Source organism: Littorina saxatilis, linkage group LG8 (genome assembly GCF_037325665.1).
Source record: "Littorina saxatilis isolate snail1 linkage group LG8, US_GU_Lsax_2.0, whole genome shotgun sequence".
Classification (NCBI taxonomy): Eukaryota; Metazoa; Mollusca; class Gastropoda; order Littorinimorpha; family Littorinidae; genus Littorina; species Littorina saxatilis.
Window position 1 is genome coordinate 34,110,491 of NC_090252.1, and position 17,934 is coordinate 34,128,424.

At 41.0% G+C, this 17,934-nt stretch overlaps 2 protein-coding genes across 4 annotated transcripts in view; one reads left to right on the forward strand and one right to left on the reverse strand.

The window, feature by feature from the left end:
- The window catches only part of LOC138973367 (hemicentin-1-like), a 486,299-nt gene that overhangs the window by 445,158 nt on the left and 23,207 nt on the right, over window positions 1-17,934 (forward strand). The gene's annotated exons all lie outside the window — the stretch shown is intronic.
- On the reverse strand, window positions 579-17,842 carry LOC138972280 (uncharacterized). Its single transcript, XM_070344985.1, has 4 exons — window positions 17,647-17,842; window positions 16,431-16,596; window positions 15,568-15,719; window positions 579-790 (listed from the first exon to the last, which is right to left on the reverse strand). The coding sequence occupies exons 1-4, from the start codon at window positions 17,795-17,797 to the stop codon at window positions 585-587; spliced, it is 675 nt and encodes a 224-aa protein (XP_070201086.1). The 5' UTR covers window positions 17,798-17,842; the 3' UTR covers window positions 579-584.

A 17,934-nucleotide genomic window follows, 5' to 3' on the forward strand; every position in this document is an offset into this window, starting at 1 on the left:
GATTCCAAAAACATATACATATGTTATAATCGGATTAAAAACGAGCTGTGAAAATTAAAAATATAAAAACTATGATTAAAATTAAATTTCCGAAATCGATTTAAAAATAACTCCATCTTATTCCTTGTCGGTTCCTGATTCCAAAAACATATAGATATGATATGCTTGGATTAAAAACACGCTCAGAAAGTTCAAACGAAGAGAGGTGCGGAATCACAGCGAAACCACTACCGCGCTAAACAGGCTCGTCAGTTTCACTGCGTTTTGCACGAGCGGCGGACTACGGTCATTGTTAAAAAATGCAGTGCGTTCAGTTTCATTCTGTGAGTTCCACAGCTTGACTAAATGTAGTATTTTCGCCTTACGCGACTTGTTTTTGGGTCACCCTGTACATGAATTCAGGACTATAAGAAGGATTAAACAACCGTTCATAAAACACACACACACACACGCACACACGCACACACGCGCGCGCGCGCACGCACACACAGACACACACACACAAACGCGCGCGCACACAAAACTTGCACACACACACACAAACACACAAAACACACACTCATCTCCCAGACCCGTCCTTACAACTACAAACGCACACTCCATACAAACATCACACCAACACTACACCCACACACAAACACCCACTGCGTACCTTTTGACTTCTTCCTCGTGCGATAGCAGACAGTGATGATGACGCACAGTCCAAGAGCAGCCACAACAACCACACAACTAATAATGATCGGCAGTGGTTTCCACCACAGTGACATGTCGTCCTCTTTTGTTTTCACAACTGCATAGAAAAGAGAGAGTTTGGGATTTTGACTTGTCTTCCATTATGCGGGGGTTGATTATAGGCTCCCATGGTAAAGTCAGAGTACTCCACTTCTCAAACGTGCACGCACATGAATTATCGGAATGAGTATAACGCATTTCTGAGACGTCAATCACATACTTTTTCGTGATAAAACAAAAAAGTCCATTACATTATATCATTAAAAAAACACGTGCTGGGTAATGCATGCAGTTTCTACCATTAACATCCTTTCTATTAACTGAAATATTCCCGTCTTTATTTTTGTATGAATTCGGGTGTCTAGTTATACTTTTATAAACATTTAATTGCGCGGAATTAGTTTGAATGAGTGTAAATATAACTAAGGCTGAATTTTCTTTTTTGTATTACCAATACATGCTAGCTATTTATCCTGTGTATAAATATTTACACATTGAAAAGAAAGCACAATTCACTGGGAAAGGAAGCATTGCAATGTACAGACATCTTTGTCTCAAGGCGTTTCAACTCCCATCACAACGATCCACTGTCACCCTTCTCCCATAACATACAATTCGTGCACATGCATTTCATGCTGCTTTCGATTACGTAGTCACAAGCGGAAAAGATAGGCACTCACGATATGCGTATTGTCACGCAGAAACATCCGAGAAAGCTTAAAAACATCTTCCTTCCAGTGTACATGCAGTCTTTAAAATATCACGCTAGTTCCTTAATTCCCAGGCATTTTACATCGTATACAATTTCAATCCATTTATATCCTAATATGGATCACTTTTTGTTTCATGCTGATAACTAGCTTGTTTTCTTGCGAAGAAGTTTCATTTTGTGTTTGGTAGTCCTTCTCTCTTGGGTTAACTGTTAGGCCTAACTAGATTGAAATAGCTTTGATAGACATTCAGCAACAATCAAAAATAGAAAAAACCCACAAAAGGTCCATATTGGGCGCCCATCCTTCACGAATAACTGTAAAAAGCCCCCTATACTTCAAAATAACATGATACAACTTAGTGTACAAGTCAGACTAATATTAAAGGTACTGAACTTGTCAAATCCAGGTGCACGGAGCCCCTGGGGCTTTTAGTCATACCTCAGGCAGCTATCCGTTAGAAGAACTACCAAGTTTCATTGACTTGCACCCAAAGAGTCAAGAACTGCAATTTTTTTACGAATTAATTTCGTACTCGGACCCGGCTGGTCTTGGCCTATTTTCGGATCTAAATTTAGATCAGGTAGATCACCACACCATGCACCAAAAGACACGTCACTAGCAAACTATGTCAGACATCATCATGAGTTTGTGTAAGACCAAATGGAGGCCGGAATCACTCAGTTGAATCGAACCGACCAAACACCACGTAATAACTAGGTTAATTTATGCACTCGCGTGAACAAGAAACTGTCGAGCTTCACAGATGTCGTCGTTGGGTAGTTTTGGGTTTGTTTTACTACCATAGGAGGATTTTTGAACTGTAAATGCACTCAGCTGCAACAAAAACGCAAAACGAAGGCTGCCAGCTGCACTGTGCCTTTAAAATATGCTTTAGATTTATCTGTTTCGGGTTGATGAGAGCGTTATTTGATGAAGCACACCAGGAAACTAAAGAAGCTTATCAAAAACAGAGTGAACATGATCAACTTCCACGGAAAAAACACTATTTGGTATATTTTTTGAAATCTCGAGGGCTAGTTATAGGTTATTTTCAGCAAGCTTCTAAATGAATTAATGAAAATAGCCTTTAGCTTTTATTTTCTTCGATTTGTTGAAGGTGGTCCATATTAGGGGACTCACACATACTTTGAGACTTTGCTATTATTTTTTGGGGTCAACATTGCTAAAATGTAACAAATACGGTCTTAGCTGTCATATGTAGCAATTTGTATCTGATAAAAGCTTTGACTGTGGACAGAAACGAGTCCGTTTTAGGCGGCACATTTAGAGTGAACGCTACCAAAAGTGAAAAAAAGAAAAAAGCCTAACGGTTTTGAGGTTTGTGTTTCTGCAACTGTTTTCACTTGTGCAAGTTATCCAGCGAGGGTGAATACAGCGAATGAAATTGTTTTGAGCGGTCTGGCGCTGTTAGTTTGTCAGAACAGGAGGTGGTCTATATTAGGAGCCGGTCCATATTAGGAGCCCTTCCCCTACCTCAGAGAGATCACTAATAACTATTACATACTCTCACATGTTAGTATATAATGTAAATGAGGTCATATCAAACAAGTCAATCAATCAATCAATCAATCAATATGAAGCTTATATAGCGCGTATTCCGTGGGTACAGTTCTAAGCGCTTGTCAAAGTTGTCAACACAGGACTAACAAAGAAACTAACATCTTCAGACGGACACGAACCCTATCACACACTAGCAAACCCTGGTAAACATACAACAAACAACTGTTTAACAACGATGTACACATCAATAGCTAGGTCCAAACAAAATAATATTAAGCACAAAGAAAATCACTCTCACAGAGCACAGCACAAGAATGTCTTTTGGGGCACAACACATCACGTGGAGCATGAAAGTCGCAGCCAGCTACGGGAAGAACTGAGTCTTCAACCTGCACTTGAACGCGTCAAGAGAGGGGCTCTGGCGAAGCTCAAGCGGCAGGGAGTTCCAGACGGAGGGGCCCGCGGAGGGAAATGCACGCTGACCAGCAGATGCGAGTTTCGAGCGAGGGATGTGGAGGCGGAGAGGGTCAGCAGCAGAACGAAGGGGACGGTCGGAGGGCTGGGTGTACAGGTCCAGGGAGAATTGAAGGTACTCGGGGGCAGAGTCGTTGAGACACTTGTAGACCAGAGTGGACAGTTTGTAGGAGATTCGGGTGTTGACTGGGAGCCAGTGCAAGGAGCGAAGTTGGGGGGTGATGTGGTCTCGCTTCCTCTTCCTCAGCGTCAGCCTGGCAGCGGCGTTCTGGACTCGTTGTAGGCCATGAATGGATGAGGCGGGGAGGCCAGCCAGAAGGGAGTTGCAGTAGTCCAGACGACTGAAGATGAGGGAGACAACCAGCTTGACACAGGCGTCGTGGGTGAGGTAGCGACGGATGGAGGCGATGCGTCGTAGGTGGAAAAAGCAGGTCTTGATGATGAAGGAGATGTGTGTCTGCATGGAGAGAGTGGAGTCGAGAAAGACGCCAAGGCTCTTGACAGCAGGGGAGAATGGAACAGTCGCGTCATCCAGCTGGAGGTCGGTCACAGTGAGGGAAGCAATCTTCTGTCGTGTTCCAACGAGAAGGGCCTCCGTCTTCTCACTGTTCAGCTTCAACTTGTTCTCAGTCATCCAGTTCTTGATGTCAGTGAAACAACTGGAGATGGATCCAAGGAGATCGTCAACGTCCTCCGGCTTGGCGCTGTTCTGGAGCTGCGTGTCATCGGCAAAGGAGTTGTAGTTCAGGCTGTGGCGTTTGATGACCAGGGAGAGGGGTTGAGTGTACAGGGTGAAAAGGACAGGGCCGAGGACAGATCCTCAGCAAGGACCTGATTTTTCACTGATGATGGCGGCAAAGTCACCAAGGCAAAGGTCATTATAGGAACACTTTTGCGCTTCGTCACGCGTATAAAAAGAATACCTAACTCAGCGTTAGGCATTTCTGCAGTGAGACTACAGGGGAAGCTTCTGCTAGGGTATCTATCATGTGTTAGAAAGTACACACTCTGAATTTCTCTATGAGATAATAAAGTATTCTTATTCTTATTCTTAAACTCTCAGACCATCGGAAATCGTTGTCACGGTTACGTAAGCAAGTTGGGCATTTTTCAGCAGAGGCTGCTGCTTTCATACAGGAAGACTTGTTTGGGTGTGCAAAAGCTTATTTGGATTGAGGCAGTTGTGCTAATTGAAAACGTTGCTGTCAGCTCTTTGACTCTCGCTTATTCCGCAACCAACCGCTCAAAATAGGCAGTTTGCAAAAGATACGCAGATTGTTCAGAAACCTAAAACGTTTCTCTCGTTTTGCTCAAAACACTAAACAAAAATGACAGAGGCAATTATCTTGTGACGGCAGGCTGTTTCGCCTAGAAGAATTTTGAGAACTTACACGTCACGTTATACTCTCTAAAGTGGCATCTTTTTGCTTTGACGTCAAGTATTCACAAGGTTTTGGAAGAGATCAAGGTTCCAGAAGACGCATCTTCACTTTGGGCGCCTCGACTCAGGGACGTGTTCATCAAAAGACACGCAAGTGCAGTATGTGGGATAAACAGAATACTACATGGCTTGCTGTGTCGCACCACATTTACACTCGTTGCTTTTTGAAATATTGAAATGGTCGCTTTCGCTCGCATTTGAATATTTAAAAAAGCAACTCGTGTAAATGTTGCACGACACAGCAAGCCATTTATATACGTAGTATTCTCTATATACATAAAGACTGTTGTTACGAGACTCAGACCACATAAGGTCAGTAGGACCGGGGTTGAACATATGCAGAGGTCCAACTGTCCTCCCTACGAACAAACGTGTTGTAAGATAACCTCCTACATGTCAAATCTGTCGGACGGTCGATCGGTCAGAGGCTATGACAAATGTATCAGATTTAAATAAAGAAAAGTATAGGCTCCAGACCCAAGACCGAGGCCTGAGAACAACACTGCATAAATGAACACCGCACAAACTATTCTGCTTACATTTCTGTATTCTTGATTAAAATTGATTAACATACAATCAAAATATTTCCCTCTCTCTTCACCATTCCCTTTGTGTAGCAATTGATTTGAGTTTCAGTCGGAAATATATAGTAATTGATCTCCCTTACAAACATCTAGTGTTTTTCCTGCTGTGCTGCTTTCATTTTCTAGGCAAACATGGAATGTGTTCCTGTCCGAAATGTCGCAGAGCGATCAGTTCATGGTCAAGAGACAACAAAACATGGGTTATTCTCCAGAGCTGGGTACCATTTTGTGACATGCATCCTCAGTCCTTTAAATGATTATAATGTATATTTAAAGGCAACTAAAATGTAATGTGTTAACTTTGTTCGTTAATACTCAAGTTAGATAATGATACAGACAATCAACGAAAAGCATAGTACACAATCATGTGTGTCTGTTGTTTAATTGTTAGTATTTAAATCCATGTCACATCCTCTGGTTTTCAGGTTACGATGTACTTTATAATGCTAGCAATGTCCTGGGCCCGGTAGCTTAGTTGGTAGAGCACTGGACTTGTGATCGAAAGGTCGCAGGTTCGAATTCGGGCCGGGACGGACACGGGTCAACTTTATGTGCAGACCCAGAGACGGAAGCCATGTCCCACCCCCGTGTCATCACAATGGCACGTAAAAGACCTTGGTCATTCTGCCATAAGTGCAGGTGGCTGAATACACCTAAACACGCAGACACCTGGGTAGCGCGACTCCGTTGCTGCTAGCTTTCCACTGGGAGGAAGCGACCCGAATTTCCCAGCGATGGGACAATAAAGTAATGGAAATGAAAAATGAGAAATGAAAAAATGAAAAAATGAACGTGGACAAACAGAATGTGCAAGTATTTCTATTTCCTTCTCTGCAGGCCAAGAATATATACCAATATTGAACCAGTATGTATTAATAAAATCAATTTGTATGATTAAAATGTCTCAGCTAAAGGAATAAATAGCACCTTCGTAACATGGTTTCCACAGGTACACAGCTCCGGAGAAAAAACCCACAAATACCAGATCATGTATGTCATTAAAAACTGTGTGAGTTTAAAAGCAACGAGACATCAAAGCATTAGCATTAAAAGGCGTCGTCACAATATCTAAATCCTCTATGCTTAAATTATGCGAGTTGTCGCACAGTCACTGATAATGGTTCTCTCTTTTGGTTTTGTGTGACAAGTTCAAAACTCGAACTTGCATGTGCATAAAAGAAGTCTTCATCCAGCAAAGTTAAACAAATACATTGTAATTAACTGATAGTTTAGGGCTTTGATAAGCTGTCCTTTTAACGAGAGTGATGTGCAAATGATACTCTGCAAAAGCAAATACCGTAAATTACCTTTTAAGCGGTCACCCCCCTTATGCACTTATGTTGATCACAATTAGGGGGTGGGCGTTTACTTGGAACTGTACCCTGTGCAGGATCAGTTCCTCGTATAACTAGCGGTATTTAATGACATGAAATACAATGTTTAAATTGATATGTTTCTGTGCAAAAATGTCTGGCTTTTTTCTCTGCGACACACATAATTTATTTTCATCTCGTGTGGGCCAGTGCCTTGCCAGAATGGAAACTGGAAGCTAACCACACAAATCCCTTTGTGTCATGTTTTTTTAACAAAATTAATGCACATATCTCAAATGAAAACTGAGAAAGATGACTCAAGATCTGATTCGTTTAACCAGCATTGGCAGCGTATGTCTAAACAGAAATCACAAAATAAAATATGATATCTGTAGTCAGTAATTTTACTCTGATCAAAGTCATCTAGGGGGAATAAGGTGTATGTCAGACGCAGCGTATTCAAGCAACAGTTTTTTTCAATCGATCTCTGTATATCTCCCAAGGTCAAGCTCTGCAATATCAAATGTGTCTCCAAAAACTTCGTCAGTTTTAGGCATGGGTATTCAGAGACTGCAATGGCAAAGTATGAAATCAATGTCATGACTGCAACGTAGCATCCTGTCATTATTCACTCGAACAATATGTCCGTATTGTATGCGAAAAAAACAGTCAATACAAAAGTACTTTTTTTGTTTTTGACACGGTTGGTCATTCTGTACTTCTTCTTGACCAGCTCTAGTCATCGTTGTTGTCAATATTAAATCAGTCCACATATTTTGATGATCAGCGTTGATCTTTGACCCCCTCCTCCCCTCTTTCTGTCTCTGTATCTCTCTCCCTCTGTCTCTCTCTCTTTCTCTCTCTCCCTCCCTCCCTCTCTCTCTCTCTCTCTCTCTCTCTCTCTCTCTCTCTCTCTCTCTCTCTCAGGCACAATTACAGCATATTTGCAAGAATGTAGCCAAGAACGTTTTCCTCCTATTCAAGTTAAAGCAATTTACGGACAGAAGGACTCTGGAAATGTTCCACCATGCTCATGTAATGCCTCACATTAATTATGTTTCGACGCTCTGGGATGGCAGCAGTGATGTCCACTTGAAAAAGTTAGACTCTCTCTATCGTCGCTCGGCCAAACTCATCGTAAAGGATAATGCCTCAACAGAAATTAAACATGCTTAACTTTCTTCCACTGAAAAAGCATCTCAAGTTAAACAAAGCCATCTTCATGCATAAATTGTATTACGGTAAAGTGCCGATTTACATTACATCATTATTTAATGAAGCTACCCACATCTGCAACTTGATCCCACCGATTCCACGAATTGACCTGTATAAGACCAGTCTTGCTTTTTCGGGTAATTCAGTTTGAAATTCGCTTCCATCATCCTTTAAGCACTTAAAGTCATTACTAGTTTTAAAAAATGTGTTAAAAACCACTTAATGTCTGAGTAGTTTAACGCCTTTTGATTTACCACACTTAGTATTACGTCAAAGATATGCTGTGCATTGTATATTCTGAACATATTTTTGTTGTACTATTGCTACATGTTCGATTGCTACCAGCTTGTATTTATAATTACCTGCATAGTATGCATTTGATTTTATGAATAACCACATATGTATGCTCTTCATGCCTATCATTTTCATCATCATCATCATCATTATCATCATCGTCATCATCATCATCATCATCATCATCATCTTTATGCTGAAGTTTTCCGACCTCTTTTTGTTGGTTAACTTTTTAACTTTTTAATTTTTAATTTTTTAATTATATAATTGTGTGTCTATGCGTCCCAAAGACAGATTGTAAGAAAAGGCGTAGCCTTAAATCTTAATCCTTGTTAAATAAAGTTCAATTCAATTCAATTTAATTCAATTCAATTCTCTCTCTCTCTCTCTCTCTCTCTATCTCTCTGTCTCTCTCTCTGTCTGTCTCTCTCTCTATCTCTCTCTCTGTCCCTATCTCTATATCACGAATGGCGCAGGAGGGAAAAATTTTCACAGTGCAGACAAGATGGATATTTTTCAAGTTCAAAGTGGCTATATCAAAGTTTGAGTCTCCAGAACTGTACAAGTGAAAGTCTAAAGTGATTGTGTGCAGAAATCTACTGAAAATGATCGAGGTAGGACTTTGGAGGGCCAGTATTGGTCGTTTTCATCTGGCTTGTGTGGCAAAACATTTCTTGAACCGGCTTTGTGCTCAGCCCGTGTATGGTGACAGTTCTGAAATCAGTGTCAGCGACGTGTGCATTACTTGGGGATGCCTTGTTTTTCTTGCGAACATCGTGTGCTGCTTCAAAGATGTTGCGGAAAGTGCTTTTAGTGCGCCATTCCCACCCCTGGGAACTGTGACTTATAATTCGTCAACAGTGACTGGCTATTTGTCAGTGCCAAGTGATGACCTTGTACACCTGTCACCGATGGCGGTGACCTTTCCGCACGCGCAGCACGCGTCATCTTTGTGCCTGGCAGTGATTGCCTTCGCGATACGACGCTTGAGATTGAGCAATGACGTAGAGGAAAACCCTGGGCCTGCTGTCAGTGGCAGTAGCGAAAGTAGTGGTGGTGGTGCGGAGTCAACTGCAGTGGCAGATAGCATCAAACACTTAGAGCAGTCGTTGCAGCAGAAGCTGGATATCGTTCTGGCAACCATGCAAACACAGGCGGACATTCTCAAACGACAAGAAGACATGCTTAGAAAACAAGAGACATTGATGAAGAAATTTGGGGATGAGCAAGAGACAATGAAAAAGTCCCTCAAGAAGAACGAACAGTCGATCTCCAACCTCTCCTCACAACAAGACGATCTGTATCGTGTGGTGACTAGCCTCGAGGCAGAGGTTGACAGGCTGGAGGGGTTTTCCCGTCGCAACAACGTCAAGTTTTTCGGAATACCAGAAGAAGTTGGCGACACCGATGCTGACTGTGTTGTTGCAGTGAAAAACGTTCTTGACACCTACATTCCTCAGAAGCAGTGGGAGCCTGACGTCATCGAGCGAGCGCATTGCCTAGGCAAACCCAACCCCAAGAATCCCAACCCCCGCCCTATCATTGCCAAGTTCCAACGTTGGGGCGATGCGATGCGTCTCATGAAAGACCGTGAGGCACGAAGCGACATGGAGCACGACAACCTGAGAGCGGCCCAAGATCTCACCAGACGGCAGACCCAGAAGCTGAAACAGCTGAGGGAGGAGGGGAAGACGGCCTACTACACAAACGGCAAGCTACGCTTCCATGACAACCCCAGAAACAACGATGATCGCCGTGCTGACAACCGCCGGCCGGGTGGCCCCGGTTTGTTGACAAACACCGACTCGGAGACGCCCCCTGATCACAGCAGCGTCAACCAATCAGCGAAGTAGAAATAGAGCGTGACGTCAGTGACACTCAGGGTCACAGCCGTGACACTGAAGAAAATTCCGGTCGGAATTCCGGGCAGAGTGACGCCAGAGATAAGCGTGTGACCCGCTCAGCCAATCGGCAGGGCCACAAAGACATGACATTGGGTGGCGATAGTGGAGATGGTGGGTACTCGGCCTACATTCGCAACGTGCGTGGAACTCCCACCCGTGCAGGAAACAGCGAATAGGGGCGTGGCCAAGGCTATGACAATGCAAACAAACAAGACACACAAGCACATGACAAAAACACACCTGATGTAAATAATGTTGCAACAGCAAATAAGGACAAATTGAATACTTCTTTTTCATTTCTTTGTTGGAATATAAATGGGTTGATTGCCAAGCTAACTGACCCTGATTTTGTTGATTACATAACTTCTTTTGATGTTTGCTTTTTGTCTGAAACCTTTACTTTGCCAAGCTTTGACTTCAGTACCTATTTTAGTGATGTCATTGTTCTTCATTCACCAGGTGTGAAACTGACCAAGATGGGCCATGTTTCTGGTGGAACTGTTATGTTGATTCGTAAATGTCTGTCGGATTTTGTTGAGACTATTGATACCAAGAGTGAAAATGTTTTGTGCGTAAAACTTTCAAAAGAATTGTTTGGTTGTGAGAAAGACATGATGTTTATTGGTCTGTATAATCATCCAGTGGGCAGTGTGTACTATGATAAAAAAGATTATGATTGTACTCTAGAAATGCTAGAACAGTTTATTTTGTCTTTACTGGAAGCTGGCAGGGATGTTTACTATTTACTTGGAGGTGATTTGAACGCCCGAATAGGGGATTGGTGTCTTGAATGTGTTGATGAAGAAGATGATGATGAGGATGGTAATGTTTTTGAAAGAAAATCACAAGATGTTGTGACAAATAACTTTGGTAAAATACTGATTCAGTTTTGCTGCATGTTTCACCTTGTACCTCTGCATGGATTAGTACAACCAGGTTTCGATGATAAATTCACTTTTGTGTCTGAAAGAGGAAATAGTACTATTGATCACTTTTTGTCTTCAGTTGATTTTGTTGAATATGTAAATATGTTTTCTGTTGTCAACCGCATTGAGTCTCATCATATGCCTGTTCGGCTAGATGTGTGTGCTGCCCTAAAAATTGACGCTGATGTAGACAGTGAGAATAAGACTAGTTCAGAGAAACTGACTTGGGATTCCTCCAAAGCTAGTGTATTTTTAGATTTTCTTTCTTCACGTGAAGGTCAAACTGCCATCGATGACGCTGCTGCATGTATTGATGATAACTCTGACGCTGCCTTGACAATGTTTGTAAACACGCTTTTAGAAGCGGGTCGGTGCATGCGACGCACGGTGTTTTTTGGAGGCCGTCAGCGTCGTACGAGCCGATGGTTTGACACAGAGTGTAGGGAGGGAAAACGTGAAGTTAATAGATTACTTAGTCGGTACTCTCGCACTAGAAAGGTTGAGGATAAACTACAGTATTTGCAAAAAAGATCTGAATATCAAAATATGATAAAAGAGAAAAAGAAAGCATATAGAAAATCAGTACAAGATTCTTTATTAGAAAACAGAAAAAATCCTTCCATGTTCTGGTCAACGGTAAAACGGTCTCGCCCAAGGGAGAGAAACCGTGCTACTATAAATATCGATGTCTGGAAAGATCACTTTGAAAACATTTTGGGACAGCACACAGCTTCAACGCCTGAACAAAACGAAAATGTAATAAATGAAGAAAGTGAGGAAGATGTACATATTTATGAATTGGATGAACAAATTTCGTTAGCTGAGGTAAAACAAGCCATTCGAAAATTAAAAGCAGGGAAAGCTTCTGGTATTGATGAAATACCAGCAGAATTTCTAAAAGCAGCTGAGGATATTGTTGCCCCTTTTCTCACTAAGTTCTTTAACCGTGTTTATGACACTGGTGTGTTTCCTAAACAATGGAGTCAGTCCGTGATAGTTCCTTTACTGAAAAAGGGTGATGTAAATAATCCTGGAAATTATAGGGGCATTTCCCTCCTGAGTACTATTAGTAAAGTTTTTACTTCCATCCTAAATAGGCGTCTGTATAAATGGGCAGAGAGTGAACACAAGATATGTGAAGAACAAGCTGGTTTTCGAAAAAACTATTCAACTATTGATCATCTTTTTACACTTGTGACTATGATTAAGAAATGTCTGTATGGACAAAGGAGAAGTAAACTGTACGTTGCTTTTATTGACTATTTGAAAGCTTTCGATTCTGTAGACAGGGATAGTTTGTGGGTCGTTCTTCAAAAAATAAAAACTTCGACGAAAATGCTCCGTATGCTACAAGGGATTTATGATTCTGTCCAGTCATGTGTAAGATGGGGCCCTGAAGTGTCTGACTTTTTTGATTGCCCTGCCGGGGTGAAACAAGGCTGCATGTTGTCTCCCCTGATTTTTCCCTGTTAATTACTGAAGTAGCCGATATAGTAACCTCAAATGGAAGGCATGGTGTTCAGTTTTTGCCTGGATTACAAGAAATTTTTTTGCTTCTTTTTGCTGACGATATTTGTTTGATTTCTACAACACCTGCTGGACTACAAAACGTATTGAACAATCTTGAACAAGCCTCCTCTGCCCTTGGCCTCAGTGTAAATTTACAGAAAACAAAAGTAATGGTTTTTCGGAAAGGCGGTCATCTATCTATGACAGAAAAATGGTTTTATCAAGGTAAACCTATGGATGTTGTAAACAGTTATAAATATTCGGGTGTCACATTGACAACAAAATTATCATTTGACATTGCTTTAGAAGATTTTGCAGGCAGAGCCAAGGGAAAAGTGGTAGAAATCGTGAAAACAATGTGGAGCTTAGGTAGCATGGATGTTAGTGTATTTTTTAAATTGTTTGATGCGCTAGTAAAACCTATGCTTTTGTACGCCTCTGAAATATGGGGTATCACACGCTTTCGTTCTGTTGAATCTCCGCATTTGTTTGCTTGTAAAAGATTTTTGAATGTTTTACCAAGAACTCCAAACGCGATGGCATATGGAGAACTCGGTCGTTTCCCTTTATTCATTGACAGTACTGTCAGTGTTATCAGGTACTGGCTAAAGCTGCAGAACATGTTTTTGGTTAGATTACCTAGACAAGCGTACGAGATGGATAAAAAAAAGATTTTCAAGGTTACCCGGAAATGAGGTTGATTTGCAAAATTGGGCTTGCTCGGTAAAGCGTTGTTTGGATATGTGTGGGTTTTCCTTTGTATGGCTGAATGGTGGTGTTGTTCATGAAAAAGCTTTTTTGCGTGCGTTTAGACAGCGTTTGATTGACTGCTATAAGCAGGAATGGTTTGGTAAGATAATGGAAAGTGATAGATTTTCAACGTATAGTTCGTTCAAGTCTTTATTGCAGCCGGAAAAATACCTAACAGATATCACACTTACTAAATTTAGAAACATTTTTGTCAAACTACGCCTAGGTATTATTGACCTGAATGGAAACAAACGCTATAGTGCTGTACCAAACACGTGCCCGTTTTGTCCTGCTGTGGAAAACGAAATACATTTTCTGCTACATTGCCCAAAATACCAGGATCTACGTGTAAAATATATTTTGAAATATTTCACTGACAATGTACATGTACCACCCTTGATTTTTCTGCTACAAAATGAGAGTATATACATTAATAGAGCTGTAGCCATGTATTGTTATTATGCCATGAAAACACGTGATGAAGAAATTTCAAACAGGCAATTGTTGCTATGACTGATACTTTGAGACAAAATTTGTAAATTTTCGTGCCACGATATATATTTTTTTTGTTTCTGTACAACCATGAAATTTTGTTGTTGATTTTTATTCCTATTTTTTCCTGTGTCTTTTGTAAACCCCCATGCGTATATGCCGGTGGCCTCGCATTAAATTTCCTGCGTTCCTGCGCTCTCTCTCTCTCTCTCTTTTTTTATTTTTTTTATTTATTTTTTATTTTTATATTTTTTTATATTTAACTTATTCAGCCACATAATAAACATATTCTACATACATAAAAAGCAAATAAGCCTACAAAACCGCTCCTGTCCAACCATATTCCGCGTACACAATTATTACTTCCATCCCCATTTTGAAATATCGCAACAACAGACTTCCAGATATATAACACGATCATATGTGTTCTCTGTTGGCATGCTTGTCCAGTGTCTTGTCCCCACATAAAGCATATTAACTCTACCTGTCCCAAGATAGGCCAAATGGTTCTAAGAGGACGTTAAAACTAATTCTCTCTCTCTCTCTCTCTCTCTCTCTCTCTCTCTCTCTCTCTCTCTCTCTCTCTCTCTCTCTCTCTCCTAATTTAGCTTTCTTTCATGTATGCCCTACCATACATGTTCACCCACCAGTCAAACAAGGAAATGTACACTTTCATAATACAAACGCGAACCCGGATGATTATCAACGGCCAGAAATAGGTCTGTCATGCTTGCAGCAAAACACCTTCTTCCTCGTGTTTCAGTGCAATTTGAGGAACATGCACACACACACAACAAGCTGCGTAGTGTTTATGTACAAAATATATACATGTTCTAAAACCTTTCGGATTTGTTGCGTTTTCTGTACTGGTCTGCTGTGTTGCCTCAGTTGTGGCTTTGTAACAGATTTGCAGAAAATATGTGTTGAGATTGGTTTGTGAATTGAAAATTAAAATGTAATTATGATGTTTATGCAATAAATTAGCTTCACTTCCCTAACGGCTTTCATTATGCAAATCTGAGTGTACACACATGCACACTCGTGAATGGCATACCCACATTTATGTTGGAAGTCTAAACATGCTAAATGTTATAAACACAGTGTTGTTCCCAGGCTCAGAAGACAATAGCTCAATAGAATCTGGATTCAATACCAAGTAAAGGACCGTCTAAATGCTCTGGCTTTGTTCGTATTGTAGGTAAACTGATGGTCAGAAGACCTCATACATGTCAAAACTACCGGACGGTCGACCGGTCGAGGATCGGAGCAATGCGTCAGATTAAAATAAAGTTCTCTTCTGACCAAAAACGGAGTTCAAAGAAGAACATTGTAAACATGCAGAATGTAAATCAAAGTTATCTCAGATGTGCGATAAGGTGGGGAATAATATGATTTACACTTTGATTAACACTTTGATTGACTTAGCTCCGAGAATTTGTTTTGCCAAACTACTAGTGACTTGCACGTGCCAAACAATGCATACTCAATCATGTCTCATCCTATTCCCTTGCAGGTCTTCCCCGGTATTTTCACTTTTTGCTTGATATTTTTAATTTGTTATTCCTATTTTGCTGCACAGATTACATATTTGTTGGACGACTGTTAGTTTGTTTGCTTTTCTCTTCAATACGTATCAAATTAATACACACATATAGACATGTAAGATGAGGGGAAAAGCGTAAAGTATCGATATACATACGCAGCATGACATCCAGTGTGAAGTTGACAGTGGCGACACCCTGAAACCCGTTCCCCACGTTCAGCTGCCAGGTTCCATTGTCCTCTTCGCTCACGTTTTTGATAGTCAGCCTCAGGTTCCAATAGGGAAGTGCCCCGCTGACGACATATTCGCTGAGACATACACAGTATAAGTTACTTAGTTCCTTTGATCTTCTGATATGTCACTGCCGACCATTCAGAAATATCCGACGAATTGCATAGTTATGATAAACATAACATTAATTGATATCAAAGAGACCAACATAATAATACATGTCACGGTTTGAATCTACCTGGATAGAATCAAAGTTCTAATTTCATTTGGCTGAGGTCGGAATTCCAATTATATCAAAGGAATCGTTGGAGAGAATCAGAAAGAAAACCCAGGAAACAGCTGGATAAGATTGGAATTCTGATTCTATCTAGCCGATTTGCGAGTGTGAATATATGTGTGTGTGTGTATGTGTGTGTGTGTGTGTGTGTGTGTGTGTGTGTGTGTGTGTGTGTGTGTGAGTATGTATGTGTGTGTGCGTGCGTGCGTGCATGCGTGTGTGCGTACGTGTGTGTGCGTGTGCGTGCGTGTGTGTGTGTGTGTGTGTGTGTGTGTGTGTGTGTGTGTGTGTGTGTGTGTGTGTGTGAAGGATGGTATTTACGTTTTATGTCTGTCAAATTGTCTTTCTTTCCCAATCTTTCTCTCACGATCTCTTGAATTAACACAATATCAAACAATGCACATAAACAAAGAATACTGATCATGCCGGGGCATTAATCAAACGTCTAAATAGGATATTTCATAAAGTGCCTGCTTTAATATCAACATAACATCCAGTACTGACAACCTACCTCCTGTTGCTCTTGCATTCTAGGAGCTGCTCATTCTGATGGGATTTCAAGGTGCAATTTGAGATGTTTTTGTATGAAAAAATCCTGAAGTTCAAATCTTCATCTGCTCCGTACAACACTTGGGAAGTTCTGTTGGCATCATTAAAGTCACGAAACTGTGGTGGACCTGTGAATCACACAAGAATTATTAGTGTCATTGCCTGGAAACAAGTACCCTTAATTGAAGAGTCTTTGTTTGCTACACAAGTATTGCATGCGAAGAATACTGTTTGCCGTTCCATTGTCCCAACAAAGCCAAAGAATATTGGTAAAACTTTCGGAGAAATAGCTTTATTAAAAATTCGGGCGCCGCCTTTAACTTTTAGTAATAGCAAAAGTTACGTCATCAAATAACGCTTTTGAAAATAGACAAAATGTCTCATATTGCAAATGAATGCCCTCAAAAATGTATGGACCCAGTTTCATAATGATCAGTTGGGTACTTTCAGATAAATGCTTTTCACACAAAGAACCACACACACACACACACACACACACACAACATCCCCTCCGCGCTCGCTATATCTTTTTGTCAATACTTGACTGAATGAAAAGGCAGAAAGGTTCGTCTACGAAAAGTTACATTTTTGACAAAACAAGACATTTACAAGATACTTGAAGTGTATCGACCAAATTGTCTTTATAGAAGACAGAAAGACAATTAATTATCCGGCAATGAAACAATTCATGAGAGAAAAACTTTGTTCAGGATTTTGGAACGCAAGCAGTCTTTCTATTTATGGATTGTGTTTGTATAAAGAGGAATCAGAAAAGGGTCTCATATAAAACGTTTTAACAGCACAAAACAACACTTTGTGTGATGAAAAATTCCAAGCTGGCAGCAGTTCATTGTTCAAAGCATATGTGGGAACCTAATCCCTGCATCCGTCAACTATGTTTCACAGAATTTTACAGAATGAGCATGGCATCAAAAGAAAGCAACATAACAGTACTAAATTCAAGAAAACTGACCATAAGAAGGAGACGCACAATGTACCTCACATTAAATGACAACGACCTTTGGTACGATCCATTTGGGTTATCTGCACTTATCTGAGGCCTGCTATGAAACAATGATATAGTCTTCTTACATAGTGCGCACAAAACGTCCGCTGTTATTAAAGTAATAACACACAGACACACAACAAGCAAATATGCGCTCTGTAGGCATACTCACATTTGACAAGGAGAGTCACGGTCTTGCTTTGGTTTGTCCCGTCCACTTGGCATCGATACTGGCCGGTGTCCTCGCATTTGGCCGATTTTATCACCTGTGGATTGAGGTATGTGCGTCCATCACCGTGCGGTTGTGTGGTCACATTACCCATGTTTGTTCGAATGGACACATCTTGCGGTGGATTTCCTCTTTTCCATTCACACTTTGCTGAAACCCCTTGCCCTACGTCCACTTTAACCACGGCTTGGTCTGGTTTACCAGCAAGTTCGAAACGTGTGATGACTGTGT

Bases quoted from the DNA above. Each gene is read 5' to 3' on its own strand.
- LOC138972280 (XM_070344985.1), bottom strand. From the start codon at position 17,797: ATGGGTAATGTGACCACACAACCGCACGGTGATGGACGCACATACCTC. The intron at 16,597-17,646 runs GTGAGTATGCCT...TGTGATTCACAG, and splicing joins CGTGACTCTCCTTGTCAAAT to GTCCACCACAGTTTCGTGAC. The intron at 15,720-16,430 runs GTAGGTTGTCAG...TGTATGTCTCAG, and splicing joins GAATGCAAGAGCAACAGGAG to CGAATATGTCGTCAGCGGGG.